This window comes from Pungitius pungitius, chromosome 14 (genome assembly GCF_949316345.1).
Source record: "Pungitius pungitius chromosome 14, fPunPun2.1, whole genome shotgun sequence".
Taxonomy (NCBI): domain Eukaryota; kingdom Metazoa; phylum Chordata; class Actinopteri; order Perciformes; family Gasterosteidae; genus Pungitius; species Pungitius pungitius.
In genome coordinates, this window is record NC_084913.1 from 15,492,254 (window position 1) to 15,508,289 (window position 16,036).

The following is a 16,036-nucleotide window of genomic DNA, read 5'->3' on the forward strand; positions in this document are numbered from 1 at the left end:
TGGGCACACCGAGCTCCGGGAACATAATTGGATGCAATACTAAAGCTGTGTCACTGGAGGGCGCTACTGTGAAGCAGTAAACAGGGCTGTGAGCTGCAAACGAGCATACGCACAGCACAGATTCCTCTTTGTACAGATGGACCATACTCTCTTCACGTTGTTACAGGCGGAAATCAAGAGCCGTTTCCAGTTCGCCGACAGTCATGGTCAACATCTGAGTCCTTTCTTTTGCTTTTAAGACGAAAAGGCTTGCAGGGATATATGCGTATAATAAACCTTGTAATAATGGTTGACGAATCTGTCACAGCAAATACAGTCACTTACACTACACTATCCACAGTCGTAATGACATGGGGAGCCAACAGTTGTCGCGTTCATCTGCATTTAACTGGGTCAAACCCTGTCACAGTTACGCTGCGAATGGCGCATGCGCAGTTTGTAGGCTACCCGTCAGTACCATAGCAACCAGAGGAACGACGTCAACCATCAACATGGTGAGTATTCGTGCCGTCGTTGATTTTGTTGGGAACTATTTCGCGTTTTTAAGCGACGTGTCACGACTTTAACCACTCCGAACGTGCCGCATTTTCCTTTCTGAAGCCAATATGTATTTATATTACGTGGGATCTTTTCGATGTGTTTGCTAATATGGGCTAGTTACCTTTAATTAGCTAAATTGGATAGCTAACGTTAATTAGCTGGCGGACATCATGCCTGCTCTAAATGACAATTTGACTGGTTTTTCTTCCTGCTAGTTTGAGAGGACTAAGACTAGAGCGAATAGTTGGAATGGTCCGGCCTCATTGCAGAATCAAGTGTCTTAGCCCCCACCCTCTCAAATTCAAATGTGAATAAAAACAGTTTATATTTAAAGCGTGTGAGCTTAATTTAGCTTTGCACAGTCCGTGTGCTGTTTTATCGTCACACTAGAATCTAACTTGTCTCTGTCTAATTAAATTCCATCTAATGCCAGCAGGCCAAGGCAACGACTGTAAAGGAAGCCCTTACCAAATTGGTGAGTGAAATACAAGGGCGGAATATTATGCAATATTTTGAAACCTGATTATGTATTTGTGTTCACACCCGTGTGTAAAATTCATGGCTGAAAGTAGTTGCACGAAGGTTTCATATTTGATGCTATATGTGTGTTTGTATGCAGGAGGAGAAGTCAGGGGAGAAAGTGAGTGAGAGCAAAGCCATCAAACTGTATGGTCAGGTTCCTCCTATAGAGAAGATGGATGCCTCCCTGTCAATACTCACCAACTGCGAGTGAGTCCTGTTACAAGGAAACATGTAATAGGTTGTGTTTTTTTTCTTTTTTTTCGATTGCTACCTTGTCAAACTCATCAAGGCCTTTTTTAATGTATCTGCATGTGTTTGAAAGCCACAGCTGTGTACATTTATTTATTGGTCACTGAAAATAATATATAGATATTATAATATACGTTTTCTTACAGACACGTACCACGTACCCTTTGATTACCCATAAAGCTCTAAAGTACTTGGTGAAACTACTAATTTAGACTAGACTAGTCTGAGCACAATCTTCAGTGGGAACCTTCTAACATGCCATAGTTCATTGTATGTCTCTTACTGTTATTACCTGTTATTAACCTTGTGTTTGAAAAAAGTTGTATTATTTCAAAAGTATAAACTGGGCATTTCTCATGTCTGTCAAGAATCCTCCTGATTACTATTTGGATTTATTTTTTCGAGTTTAGGAAAATACAGCTTTAATCTGTAAAAATGGATGGCTGGTATAACCCTCTCTGCTCTTTAGTAACTTACATGAATACACATATAGTTAATGAAGCTAATTTCTGCATTACTATATTATATCCAGGGTTTAAACTGCAGATTTTCATTACCAGTCAATGTGAATAAACTGTGTGATTTTAATGACTGAAATTATTAATATAATGGGAGTAGTAAGCAGAATAATTATGTCAATTAATGAAAAGTACAACTACGACTGAGCTTCTTAGTTACATTGAAGAAGCAATGTACAACATTCAGAGCATTATAACAGGCACAAACAATTATTACCTATGTGAAGATATTGAAGAGTAAAGTCTACCTCAACGGAGAATCCCCTGCATGAGCTTCTCCTCAATTTGTCAACATGGTTTGGCCTTGCGCTGGTGCTTTTAGTGCACAGGTGGGTTCAGGGCTGTGCGCTCTGCACTGCTGCCGCACGCTGGCTACGCCGATAGCCCCCCCTCCGGTTGGCATTGTTTGCTCCGTCAGCACGATTGCCGTAGTTCAACATCGCCATGTTCAGAGCTGTTTGGAGAGAATCTAAATGCTGAGGTTGCAAAGGGTTGGGTTCAAAAAGCATCCTGAAAAGAATCCTGAAATACCTAATATGTTTTATGCTTTATCCTCCACAGGAAGCTCTCTATGTCCACAAACTGCATTGGAAAAATAGCCAATCTCAATGGCCTGAGTGAGTCTTGACTGCAGAAAATACACAAAATAACCAATACACCCTCTTCACGTATGGAAATGTGTGTTTGTAATGTGTTGTTGTGTATTGTTCTTCCAGATAACTTGAAGATATTGTCATTAGGAAGGAATAATATTAAGTCATTCAATGGGCTGGTACGTTACATAGTGTATGCAACAGATTTAGCAGTGTTTTATTACGGCATTTTATTATTTTGCATCAGTTGTGTGTATGTGTGTGTACTTGTCCGCAGGAGGTAGTGGCAGGCACATTAGAAGAGTTGTGGATCTCCTATAACTTGATTGAGACACTAAAGGGAATTGAATCTATGAAGAAACTCCGAGTCCTCTACATGTCCAACAACCTGGTCAAAGAATGGGGTGAGCTACCTTTATTAACACATCAACATGAGGCTTTAAAGTGACCTGTTCTTCCTGCCTAAGATAATTGTGTTTAATCGAAGTGGATAACTATGTGGGCAGTGATTTTTAATAGCGGTCTATATTCCTTCCACAGTCTGTCTTGGTGGGGCAAAGGCCTAAATGTTTCAATCTAAACTCTTGCAATACGGCTTTCACACTTTTTAGCAATGGTCTCTTTAAAATGACTATTTATAAAGGTACACTGCTGATGGTCGGTTGGTGTATCAATCCTGTGTGCTTACTGTCATTTGATACATGTGGTAATGTCTGTGTGGTATAGGGGAGTTTTCGAGGCTGGCCAACTTGCCGTGCCTGGCAGACCTGGTGTTTGTTGGAAACCCTCTGGAGGAGAAGCAGTCGGCCCAGGGAACCTGGATGGATGAAGCCTCTAAAAGACTACCTAACCTACGGAAACTAGATGGTAAGGTTGTTTCAGCAAGAGCCTGTTTTAGAATGGAAATTTATTTAAATCAATTCATTCAAAGCAAAGTAAATATTAATTTAATGTGTATTTATTTCACTTAACATAACAATAAATTAATATTTACTTTGCTTTGAATACATGATTTATGTAATAGAAAATTATTTTTTTCCCATTACATACTTGTTAATGAAAAAAGGAGAACAAATAAAATAAAAACAATAAGTACATTTTACATTGTCAGCTACAAGACACGTTATAGCCTAGTTTTCTTTTCCTGTGGCTTCCAGGAACCCCAATCATCAAACAGGAAGTGGATGAAGCAGATGGAGAGAGCTGAGGAGCATGACTATCTGAAACCCTTTTTTAAAAAGTTTTGTATGGTTGGTCCTGGTGCTTTTCTTTTTATATAATTTTTTTACAACAGTGTTCACTTTATTAAGGATAGAAGAGCACAAGTTAACCAACAAATACAGAGTTTATGTTTTTTAGAACGCTAAAAGTTTTAAAAGGTTAATAATTAAAGTGGCAATCTCAAAGATTTACATGTGAAGGAGTGTCATAATATTCATATTATTTACAGTTACTGGGGTTTCATTACTGGAAAAAATGCTATAATCTATTTTTTTCTAAACACACAAAAGTTGACCAACTAAATAGAAAATCTAATTTCACCCGGACAGAAATCTTAGCGATTGCCACTTTGAGGGCTTGTGGCCTGGGGACCAAAATTGAGTTTTGAGGAGAACTTATCAATGGTAATACCGGATGAGCCGAATACTATTTATGGGCCAAAACACTGTCCTACCTCAATGAAGAAATGACCATATAGGATTTTAATGTCAATTGAAGCTTGAGAAAGGGGCCCCACCATCCACATTTCAACGGCCTTTAGGCAGGATTGTGGAGCCAACATTGCAGAGAGTGCTAACTTGCACGCACAAGTTGTGTTTGGCACTTTGTTTCAGGTGTTCCATTTTCATTTTTTTACAATTTGTATACTGTATTTTGCAGTTGTCATCTCATTTTGGATGTATGTTTTAATAATTTCAAATAAATGCTATTAAAGTATACTTAGTTGAAGATTATTATGTGATATAAATCTTGGTAAATTTCAGAAAAATGTAGCCTAGTATAAAATCATTTAGTAGCTACTTGGACTAATATATCCCAACAAGTTTTTGTTGTAATTATATCAACATGTAACTTATTATAGTCACGTGATTTGGACGGATCGTTTCGATGAGTTACCCCATGTGGACTGTACTCATGAAGTGGCACCTGTTGCAGCACTCGAAACACATGCTTTCTCTGAGCACCAATGAAAAATTAGTCCAGTCTACCGCTTTCTGAGTCTCATTTATAATTGGCCAACCTAGATGTCACTCAAAATGTCTTCCATTCGCCTCCATGGCAACGGTCCTCGGACCCGGAAGCTATTGCTTTGTGCGCCAAATATCAACAGCTCAACGTCGAAGCTGGGAGAAGTTTCTCGAGAAAATGTTTACTGAAAATCAGAAAATAAAAGTGGCCCAGGTGAGGGAATAGAACCTGCGAGGGTATGTCTGCATTGAGGCCGAGATGCAGCGGAGTAAAGCTGCTGTGGCCGTGGAGGTGAAGCAGGTAATCAGAGCTCTGTGTACACTGCTAGCGGCCAGCGGCTTGGATCGTATCCCCCCACCGGAGAACTTCAGACGAGCAAAATTCGGCGGTGGACCCGAGGTGGTACGTTCATTTCCTGTTGTCCCTCCCAGGGTGAAATGTAACTGTATTTTTTTTTGCGGTAAGGTACATGTATTATCAATCCTCGACAACTTTATTTACCTGATTTTAACTTTATTTAGCAATGAGTAGAATAGATCAGGCTTTAGATTAGGCTATGAAACAAGTGTTCTGGTAAAATGAATGATAATTTATATACATCTATTGCAATTGTACCTCTGCAGGAGCAGAACATTGTATACCATGTGGCAACGATACCAGTTAAACAACAATCAAAGAAGCAGAGTCCTGGACCATGTTATGGTTTTTCAGTGGCAGCACTTTTCCTAACAGACCATGTACTATTTGTCACGTATTTGACTTCCCATCTCTTCCTATTGTTTCTCAGGAAGACCAGTTCTGGCAGCTCCTCGCCGATATCCTTCTGACATCAGGCCTTGTTTCGTTAGAGGCTGGTGCACAAACAGACGGAGGTAACTGACTGCTATTTTTTCAGGGCTTTACTTATTTTCTCCCACTATGATTTGAAAACACCCTGTCAGACAAAACCTGTGTTTGCGTGTTTAATATGTGCACACATTCCAATGTAAAGGCAGTTCTGTGTGCTTCTAAAAACGTTATTTTGTGACTTCTGCTCACCGCCTGTATGAACATGTACCCACTTAGTTTATAAACACATTTAACTCCACTGCTAGCTCTTTGCAGCCCCGAATTGAACAAAATAAACATTCTGTGCCGCTCTTGGCAGGTAACTCGACCAAACCGACTGAAATCTCCTGATGGGGAGGGCATCATTTTAAGCAGACTAGCAGAGTGACTGAGTTTCTCTTCTCTGTTTGTGTTTAGCACAGAACAGGAAGCTGGTGGCAGTAGGCCTCTGGCAGACTGGCTACCATGCGGACTGGATGTGTGGAAGCTGGGAGAGAGGAGAAGGAGGGGGAGGGGAGGAAGGAGGTAGACTCTCCAGTAGAGACCTTCTCCTGGCGCTGGGCTGGCTGCTCTCTACAGGAAAGCTGGAGGAGCTGCTCACCCGGCGAGTGCAGAAGCTGGACAAGACACTGCTCACACCTTCACCTGTAAGTATGCCACCACGTTAAACCCAATTCTGTAATGGTATATTTGTATGACTTAATATCTCTCTGTCAGATGAACCCTCAGCTCAACAACATGCTCTCATCAGACTGTGGGTCCCTGAGGAGACTTCACTGGCTCATTGGTCGCCTGAGATACCAAGGAAGGACCCTGCTCTCCATGCAAGAGGAGAGAACTCGCTTGCTCCATGCTGTGAGGAAAATCCTGTGATTTCCAGCTTTGGCACATGCTGCCATTCTGTATTTATCAGCCGGGGAGTTTGCTTAAAGTTAAGCAAATCAAGCCTTTTGTGCATGAAGCGTGAACATGACAAACCAGAGCCAAGACCTTTTCTCCTCATTGATGCAAACATACCAAAAGACCGAATAGGCATATACATATATATGCCCTTTGGCTATTGTCAAGTGTTGTTCTGCTTTTAAAATCAGGAAATGTTTTTAGATTCTCTGTTTAAGTAACTGAAATAGGTTTTTGATATGATTTCTATTAAAATGTATATTTTTCTCAGGTTTTATTTGCCAGCATTCCCACTTCTGTATCCTCCTCGTCCTCCGATCAAAGGTCAACTACGCTGAGGGAGGTAAGTGTAAGCTGATGTTAATTAAAGGGAATACAAATAACTTTCCCTGTAATATAGTTAGTTACATAACTAAACTAGTTTTTGTAACCATGTGTTTAACACATCTTACTGTCTGTCCACAAATAATGTTTGTTTTGTCATGTTCTTTATTGTTTGACACTTTGTTACCAAGCTTTTGGCCATATCATGCTAGTAAAGTTGGACTCAATATCTTACTTGGTGTAAGAATTCAACATTAAACAGTTCAATTAGTGAGAAAAGTTGCTCTGTGGTTACACCTTTGTGTAGTTATTTGTGTAATTTTCTAATCTCATAAAATGCAGTGTTAAAGTTTTTTATCATAACATGCTTAAGGGCGTAAAACTATAATGTGACGAGTGTGTGTTACAGGAGTGTGTGCGTGTGCAGCAGCTCTGTCACCTCCTAGAAGCATATCTGAACTGGAAACGGGTGGAGAAAGTGTTCTGGACTTGGATGGTGAGTGAGAAACAACAGCTCCATTCAACCCACCAGTGATTTCCAACAAATTGATTTCTTTGTCACACATGGCATCAACACGCATCTTTGGTTCCTGAGATCAAAAACACAAACTAATGATCCAGCGCCTTTCTCCTCCAAGTGAGGAAATAGAATAATGGTAATAGGCATAATCCAGATGAAACATTGTTTTTGAGCACTTGAACATCCAATCGGCACCAAAGTGTATTTCATGCTAGAGAGACAGTAAAAACAAATGGAGTTGTCCAAGTTGTCTTATGGACATCACGGTTTATTGATTGAGTCCCCATGTCAACATGCAAAAAAATGTTCATCCTCAAAAGCATTGATAAGTGAGCTGATAGTCACTGACAAATCAGTCCAATGTTGGGGGGAACAGAGCTGTCTACGAGGATTTCTTATAACTCTTTATATAAGAAAAAAAAAGATTAGGTGGACATTCTTTGATTTGCTATCAAGTTTGCTGTTGCAGAAGAATTATGTATTTGTTTTAAGTTGCCATATTGTTTGGGTGTAGGACAGTGTGTTGGATAACCATCTGACGGATCCTGTCGAGAAGCATACACATGATGCATCCAGTGGCAGCGCAGGGATGTGTCACCACGGAAACCGGGGGCTAGGGAAGTTGGATGAAATGCTAATGAGGCAGCCTACAGGGCAGGTGTGCAACACACACACACACACACACACACAAGTTCTTTCATTTATCTTATATGGAATGTGGAATGTGACTGAACTTAAGGAGTGCTTCAGGAAAAATCTTTAACATTGTACTGAATGACAAAAGATGCAATACATGGCTGCGTGACATCTGTGTGTTGACCTGCCTTGTACTCCAGGAACCTAAAATTCAAGGTGTACGTATCTGTAAGATATCTGGTGAACAATTATATCAAATCTTAAATAATGGTGTAAGATGTACAGAAAGTAAAAATATCAAAACTTTCGAACAAAATGTGTGGATCATCTACAGCAAGGCATTAAGGCAACCAAAATCTTTTTTCAAATAGTTACACAACAATGATTGACATGGTACAATATGGCCAGACCAGTCAATTTTCTTAGCATAACTCTGAAATAACGATCGCCTTTAATGTGAATAAAGATAAAGGGATGAAAGGGACAAATGTGTTTTTTTTCTAAACACCCATCTAAGACACAGTGTGAGAAAATCTGAGTGATTGAGCAACCCGGAGAGTAGCTTCCAACTAACATACATAAGCTCTAGTGTTTAACTACATAAAGTTATATATTTGTGTATTCAACCCCATAATTAGCACTCTTAAAGTATGTGATGTATGCTTATAGCCAGGCAAAGCATATTTAATGTGTAACTTCACTGAAGTGGAACATTAATGTTACTCTGTCTCCACTCTAGTTCTCTCATCCAAGAGAGGGATCGCAGCATGAATCGTTTATGTAACACAACTATATATGCACATTAGCTACTTAGCTTTACGTCACCCGTCTCGTCATTTTTATCACAACAAAAAACGTAACGTAGGAATAAGATGCATGTTCTGACTCCTCACTCTCACACAAAGTTGATAATATGCTTGCGCGCCTATCTAGGGTAGAAATAACTGGTAAACCTGTCTCCTGAAGCATACACACGTGGTTAACTGTTTTTAGCTAGTACTCACTAAATCTCACTTACACTTAGCTTACCTTTCTTTATGTTTTCTCTCAACATGCCGGTAGAAGTTTGACGTGGTCCCAGCATTCCTTGCTAAATTTACAAGTTGCACTGTGTTTTTTTCATTTTATTTGTGCACAAGAACTGTGTTCTGGTGGTTCAGGTAACCAAATTTTATGACAGGAGTTGGCTGACATCTTCGCACGGCCTCTTGATCTCCTGTCACTCACATGCTCTTTCGTGGGGGTGTGTGTGAGCGGGAGGGCTGACAGCCGTTAATGGCCACGACAATTTAAAATGATAAATGAGTCACATTATTGGTTGTACTCGAAGCAATAAGTTTTACGCAAAATCACAGTAATGATATTAACAAGTAAATCCAAAAATGCACAGTTGTGGTCTTGACTGGTCTTGAAATAAAATCCAGAGTTTGCTGTGTGTGTGTGTGTGTGTGTGTGTGTGTGTGTGTGTGTGTGTGTGTGTGTGTGTGTGTGTGTGTGTGTGTGTGTGTGTGTGTGTGTGTGTGTGTGTGCGTGTGCGTGCATATATATGTCATTGCTGTTTTGTAATGATATTTGAGTCCTGTATATTCCTATTTTCTGATGCAGAGGAGAGGCAGAGGGGATGCGGAGGACATAGGAGAGAGGTTGCAGTGTGGCTCGAATACCTCTTGCCTTCCTCTGCCCTCTCTCCCCCACGCCTACCGAGCCAGGCTCCAGACCGGGAGGCCAGTCAAACACAGCGGCCACACAGCAGAGGGAACCCGCGGTGGAGCCCAGACTCTGGACGAGCTCCCAGCGTGGGAGGCTGTCCAGCTGCTTCTTCAGACAGAGGGCCTGCTGCTGGAGAGGAGGGACAAGCAGAGACAGGCCAATAGGATGCAGCTGCAGGAGATGATTGGCAGGCTGGACAAACTGGTGTTGATACCACCTCAGACATGTTTTAATCCTCAATCTGCTGATTTATTGATTCAGAAATAAACACAAACCTGGATTTTCAGGTTTTAAACTTTGCCAAGGATTTATTGACATTGGGATGGAATGCAAATATTTTGTTCTTTCACTAAGAAAGACGTCTTGAATTTGTTGTAGCTGAAAATTATAACTTGAATCTTTAAAAAAAAAATACAAAGGGACAAAGGGTTTTACAATCAATGAATCAAATGGGAATACAATTAAATGTGCTCATCACAAACATCACAGCTATATAATATAGAATTATGTGAATTCAATTCTATAAAACATTTTGGGAAACGTTTGTGATTAAGTAAGTTAGGACATGATTAGCTGATAGCTTAGCATCAAGACAGGAGGCAGGTTTAACAGTTATCCTTTCTCTGTCCAAAGTGAAGAAAATTCCTGCAAAACCCTCAAATTGTCGGAAAAGTATAAATAATAAGACAGTACTAGTAAGATTTCTGAACTTTAGACCAACGTTTGCCCCCTTTTTTAAGACTTAAAGCTGAGCTAGGCTAACCCCATTCTGATCTCACTATTTTATGATTTGCACATTTATTTAAATCTAAATTTGTTTTAAATGTACAGAAATAAAATAATATTGAATCCAGTGCCAAACACAAGCTAGTCATTGAAAACATAATGTGTATCTCTTTATTCATCAAATTGAATAACACCAAATCATCAACATCATATGGTATTGAATGTGCTACAAAAAGTCTGAATACAATGTTGAGAAGGTAGACAATTGATTTATCAGGTGTTAATGGCGTTGATGTCTGCAATATTTTCTTGTCTCATAAGTTGGTGGACTGAGCAACAACCCCAGAGACTTCAAAAAGCTTTTTGCCAGTTCAGAGAGGTGGATATTTTCAGGGCTATGGAGAGTAAATCATGAAGACTTAACCACCAGTAGTTTCTGCATGTAGGAGTTCAGCCACTTCTGTCTCTCCATGGAGGTGAGGAGTTTACTCTTCTCTCTGAAGGCAGCGTCGTCAGCCACAACCATGTTCCTCTTCACCGTGCCGGCGCCATGAGATGACCATTCAGCAGGCCACGCCCTCTCCCTGCTAGAGAATCACAGACCAAAGGACGCAGATCAGAGACTAGCAAACACTCCAGGTATAAAAGTCTCCAACACTATATATATTACTGAGTTTTGTCTCATCTTATTTGCCTTTTCACCTTGTTAGCAAAATGCAAAGTAATTTCTTCTGTAACGTATAAAGTGTGCTAACGACTTTTTAACAGCGCAATTAAATGAGAGGATATGGGTTTAAATCGGAAAACTGATCTCAGCCTTAAATGCTCACTACGTGCACTCCTTATATACTGTTGAATTGGTGAGCTTTACAAGCTCTTTTTCCAGTCTACGCTAAGCTAACCATCTTCTGGCTTGAACTGCACACAAAGTGGCATCGACCTTCTCGTATAACGGCTCTTTTGAATGAAAATATTGTCTACATGGAGGAGAGCGGGAAATTAGAGTTCGGTCTTGTACCAGACGTCGGCACAATCAAAGGAAACTCAGGAAAAGTGCTGCCAAACTTACACATAAAGAGTTAGAGGTGTGTTTTTCCCTCTAACGGCTAACGTAATGACCAGCGTACATTGGTGAGTTTGATTGGATTTTGAAAAGGTGACATGAGGTCATACTAATGCTTGCATATATATAGTTTTCTTGGGTGAAATGTGTTTAAATGCAATTTAATGCGCTTTTCGGCAAGATTGTGTAATGTGCGATAGAGGACAACTTTGAGCCGGTTGCATTCGTACATCGGCGCTTGTCTTTGAGTTGAAATCAAATGCGTTTTACCACGTTTTGCCTTACTGTGCAGTTACCTCGCTTCTGCGCTGGCCAGGGCAAACAGCCACGCCTCCCTCATCAGTCTGGCATTGCTGTCAGCTCCAACGCTGGGCGCTGACATCATTTGAATAATCCAATCACCCAGAGAAATGGAGGGAAAGAGCACCTCCCATTCGTCTCGGTTAGATTCCTCTGCGTCATCGAGGCTTCTGGAATCAGATCGTATTTCCTTGTATTATTCCATGAGAAAAATGTCTGATGCTATCGTATGTAGGAATATCAAAATAAGTATTCACATTTTCAGGAAAAAACTAATTTAGGTATCTACGACTCCAGGTAGTATTTTACGTATTCACTGCAAACAAACCACTGTGCTATTAACACTTATAATATGCTGTTTCCTGAAATGCACTTATTGTAAGTCGCTTATGATGGAAGCAGTGGCTAAATGATACATGTAAATATGACAGTAAATGAGATTGAGTGATTGCCCACCTAAGAGGGGGTCGAGTCTGAGGGAAGCCAGATGTCACCACGGTCAGAGCCAGAATACAAAGCAACAGGAAGGACAAACGATGGAAAGCAGGCAGCTCAGACATCCTAAAAAAAGAGGGGGAAAATGCTCCCTTAAAAATGACATATTAACTGATTTGTGTATTTACAATTTTCAACCAGATTAACATTAAAAAAAACATTGAAAACAAAAACTTTATTTTGATCATGATCACCCTCATATCAGCAGGTTTTTTTTACAGTGAAAATAAATAACAATGGAATGTTTCACAATCCAAGGGGACCGCTTTGCTGCTTATTCAATTAAAAGGTTTTTTCTAGTGCCCCAAAAACTAATAATATAATGCAAATCTGACAAAAGATAAAATAGGTTTCAAATATGACATCATTCAATTGTGATCCACCTAGAGCTCTATTCAATGACTTTTAAATCAATAACAAAAATGTACTGAAATACGTGGAAGCTGCTGGTTCCAAAGAATTACACGATCCTACATGAGGCAGAAAGGATTGAATCACCCGGATTGAATCACGGGTGCTGCTATAAAGAACCATTTCCAACCGTGCATGTGTGCGCCCCAGCATACAAGTGCATTTTTTCATTCATGTTAACAATGTATATCGGTTATAACTGTCAGGTTGTTGAATTTTAAACACTCCAATACAGACACAGTAACAAAATCCACAAAAGTACACTTTTGTCTTTAAGGTCACCATGTGCTCAGCCGGAATGAAATTCCAAGAAACAATTTTTCCAGCCTCTTGTTGGTGAAATAAAATACCCTAACACACAACACAGTTTAAAATGAGCTGCATGGAATGGCATTTGTTAAAAGTTTTTAGTAGTCCATCTGATTTCTTACCTGCTCTCAGGTGAACGTGTTGGTTTTGTCTGTCTGTTAAAAGTTGGCACCAGCAAGGAGCGTCTCAGCGCTGAACTTCAGAGGTTAAAGTCAGGCCTCGCCCAAACCCAGATATGCTCCAGAGAAACCAACCAATGCACAGACAGAAAAGCCAACGGTATGTTCACTTAGGTACGTTCTGCTGGTGGCCGCTTCCTCTCTAGCGCTTCATTCTCCTCCCGTCATCGATAGACATTTGGTCAAAACGGTTCTGCTGTCTTTTGTAAGTTTGGTCGGCTGGTTGCTTCTGTTTGTGCCGCACACAGGTCTACGGTTTCTGGTAGTACATACTTATATACCCTGGACTGGAGTGTTTTAAACCCCCATCCTCCTAACCCACCCACACATATACGTAAGCGTACACACGTTTCACCAGATCAGACAAACTTTGAGTTTAGTGTGCAAGAGGACAGCCCCAGTGGAAGTGCTGTTAGCTTGTTATTTTAATGTTTCACATACTCCTAGTCATGGTGCTGTTATGGAGAGCTCACCATCTTATTACTGAATATCATTATAGTGCTTGTTGTTTTGTGTGAATTGGATTATTCTCTCTATGACTAAGATGTTACAATCCTCTAAGAAGAAAACATGATATTTTTGTGTGCATAGGAAAATGATCTCGGCTGATGTCCATAATGGAATATATTCAATTCAACCTGCAATAACTGATTTGACGGACTCATATGTTGGCAACCACTACCTGATTTGCCAAACCTCTCAGCATACATTACATTACATGTGTTTTGGCATTGATGCTAGTTTAAGAGACTTCTTGAGATGAAAGAGTTTGTGCACACTACAGTGTTTTGCTTCTAGCAGTTTATGGGTTTAAGCTCAGTACTGAGGGGGGATTTGCACTTAAACATGCGCACAAAAATGCTTTTTGGGGGGTATTTTGCCATAATTTGGCCGTTACAGTATTGAATTTCAAATTGTGCACCTTTTAACTAATATATTGTGTCCCACTGTGAAGTAAAAGAACAGCATACTGATCTAAACTAGGGCCATTGGCTGGACATGTTTTTGGAGGGATTGCCATATCGTCCCAACCAGTTTGAGATGAAGGAATTATCTGTTTCATTGTTACGGTTAGAGACTTGAAGGTCATTCTACAAATGTATTCACTGCATCTATTAGACACAACAACGAGTCCCTTGTTTCAATATAACATATCTCAGCGTACCATTTTCTCTGAGAAAACCTTGGTGAAAACATCTGTGGACCAAAAGCTTCCATAGATGTGGTACTCTGAAGTAGGCTTGTCGTGCACAGCTCTCATTTCCTGGACAAATCACACATAAAATAAAGCATCAACAGCTTTTCAAGAGTCTGTTGACACTTTCTTTAGTGGTTTAGAGTTGGCCATCACTGCTGTACATAGACACCTTGTTAGTATATCAGTATCAGTAGTGCAAACATAAGCTTCAGAGAAAGTGATGGAAAAATAACGGGATCTGTCCCTTCGTATGTGTGTATTTGATACTTTCTTTTTCTTTGGTAAAAAATCAAATACTGAGATGGAAACAAGACAAGAGGTGGTGGAGAAACTGAGGTTTGTCGGCAGTGAGGAAGTCTGCTGCCATTTAAGTACCTCATTATGGCCCCGGCTGGAAATAATGACCTGCAGACAGGAAGCAGCTGCCTTTAACAATGGCTGTGCAACACACGGATGTTACAGAAGATAACAAGCGGCACACACGCACAAAGCAGTGGCAACTCACACCACCCGTATTCTCATCAGAAACAGGGTCAACTCCAATCGAACCGACTTCTCAGTGGGAAATGGCATTAAATCAAAACCTGGGGAGATCTCGAGTGAAGCTTCATGACAGACCCGACGTCAGCATGTATGCGTATACCTAATCAGCATGTACTACTTCAGGTTAGGGGCTGAGGCAGTCACATATATATCTCCCTCTAAAAATAGACCCTTTGAATCCCGACATCATCATGATTACTTTATAATAAATCAGCTGACACAGTGAGACCATACAGAATGCTAAATTGTGTACTGTGAATGGACTGTTGTGTAGCGCGTTTCCAATCTTCTGACCACTGCTTCAAACTAATGTTGATGCTAATGTTCATCCATTTATACACACACACACACACACACACACACACACACACACACAGAGCCACCTGCCCATCAGTAACAGTCACATCATTCGCACAGCGAAGCCACAGCTTTAAGAGCAATGTCTGGTTGAGTGTCTCGCCCAGTGTTTGGGAATAACGAAATATATGTACCGGCGTTATGTATTTAGAATACAAATTAAATGGATGGATGGTCTTCTTAGAAGACCCAACATTTGCGTGATCAGTAGCTGCTAATGATTTAATTGCCCCAAAGACTGATTAGCCCTGTTGGACATGCTTGCTAATGTTAGCTAAAACGAGCTCGTGTTGGCTTTAACCTGCGGTTAGATTTAGACAAAATCAAAAATGTGTTAGACTTAATACAATACTCAGATTAGTTAATGTATCGGAATACGTTACAGATTACATTTACGGAATACGTTTTGAAAGTATCCTTGACCAACACTGTATACAATAATCTGTGGCTGAAACAGCAACCATCAAATGCAGTGCCATAGGCTACACTGCCCAGCTGTTTTAAGAAATGAATGAGAGTTTAATAGATATTGTTTGTTGAATTGGCTTTTTTCCATAGAGACAGTTATCGTTTCCACTATCCACCATAGAAATAAATAACCTCTATTTGTGCTCTTTATTTGTTGTGTGAATTACACTTTGCATGGAATCTACTCGCGCGAAAAATTTGCTTTCGCATTAGGTGTGTAATTTCCATATTCTAGACATGTAGGGGAGAGTGGGGTGATTTGTGCCAGGGGGGAAGTAGATCCACCCCCTGTTTATGGAAAACCTTAGAAGAAATAGGTCATGTGACCACATCTTTTTGGAAAGCCATCCATTTTACTCATCCTCCAAAGAAGAGATACATGGCGTAAGAGGTAAGGCCATTTTCGCTCAAAAAACTGTTTTTTTCCTTTAAAAGTAATATTTCTACGATTAAGTTT

The 16,036-nt window shown here is 40.2% G+C and overlaps 3 protein-coding genes across 5 annotated transcripts; 2 read left to right on the plus strand and 1 right to left on the minus strand.

The window, feature by feature from the left end:
* Positions 1 to 350: 350 nt before the first annotated feature.
* Positions 351 to 4,362, plus strand: dnal1 (dynein, axonemal, light chain 1). Of its 2 annotated transcripts, none has more exons than XM_037487300.2 (8): positions 351 to 494; positions 977 to 1,015; positions 1,160 to 1,269; positions 2,391 to 2,446; positions 2,546 to 2,601; positions 2,700 to 2,826; positions 3,149 to 3,289; positions 3,580 to 4,362. In XM_037487300.2, the coding sequence occupies exons 1-8, from the start codon at positions 351 to 353 to the stop codon at positions 3,627 to 3,629; spliced, it is 723 nt and encodes a 240-aa protein (XP_037343197.1). In that variant the 3' UTR covers positions 3,630 to 4,362. The 2 variants fall into 2 exon arrangements, with proteins under 2 accessions (XP_037343197.1, XP_037343196.2); XM_037487299.2 differs by having other exon boundaries at positions 382 to 494; positions 974 to 1,015.
* A 341-nt stretch (positions 4,363 to 4,703) lies between these two features.
* Positions 4,704 to 9,813, plus strand: tedc1 (tubulin epsilon and delta complex 1). 2 transcript variants are annotated; one of them, XM_037487295.2, is made up of 8 exons: positions 4,708 to 5,014; positions 5,400 to 5,484; positions 5,858 to 6,087; positions 6,158 to 6,295; positions 6,612 to 6,683; positions 7,074 to 7,160; positions 7,699 to 7,842; positions 9,426 to 9,813. In XM_037487295.2, exons 1-8 carry the CDS (start codon positions 4,871 to 4,873, stop codon positions 9,795 to 9,797), a joined length of 1,272 nt encoding a protein of 423 aa, XP_037343192.2. In that variant the 5' UTR covers positions 4,708 to 4,870; the 3' UTR covers positions 9,798 to 9,813. The 2 variants fall into 2 exon arrangements, with proteins under 2 accessions (XP_037343194.2, XP_037343192.2); XM_037487297.2 differs by lacking the exon at positions 7,699 to 7,842 and having other exon boundaries at positions 4,704 to 5,014.
* Positions 9,814 to 10,643: 830 nt separating this feature from the next.
* On the minus strand, positions 10,644 to 13,245 carry pth2 (parathyroid hormone 2). The gene is made up of 4 exons (XM_037487301.2): positions 12,957 to 13,245; positions 12,076 to 12,180; positions 11,616 to 11,789; positions 10,644 to 10,843 (listed from the first exon to the last, which is right to left on the minus strand). Exons 2-4 carry the CDS (start codon positions 12,177 to 12,179, stop codon positions 10,666 to 10,668), a joined length of 456 nt encoding a protein of 151 aa, XP_037343198.2. The 5' UTR covers position 12,180; positions 12,957 to 13,245; the 3' UTR covers positions 10,644 to 10,665.
* Positions 13,246 to 16,036: the final 2,791 nt, after the last annotated feature.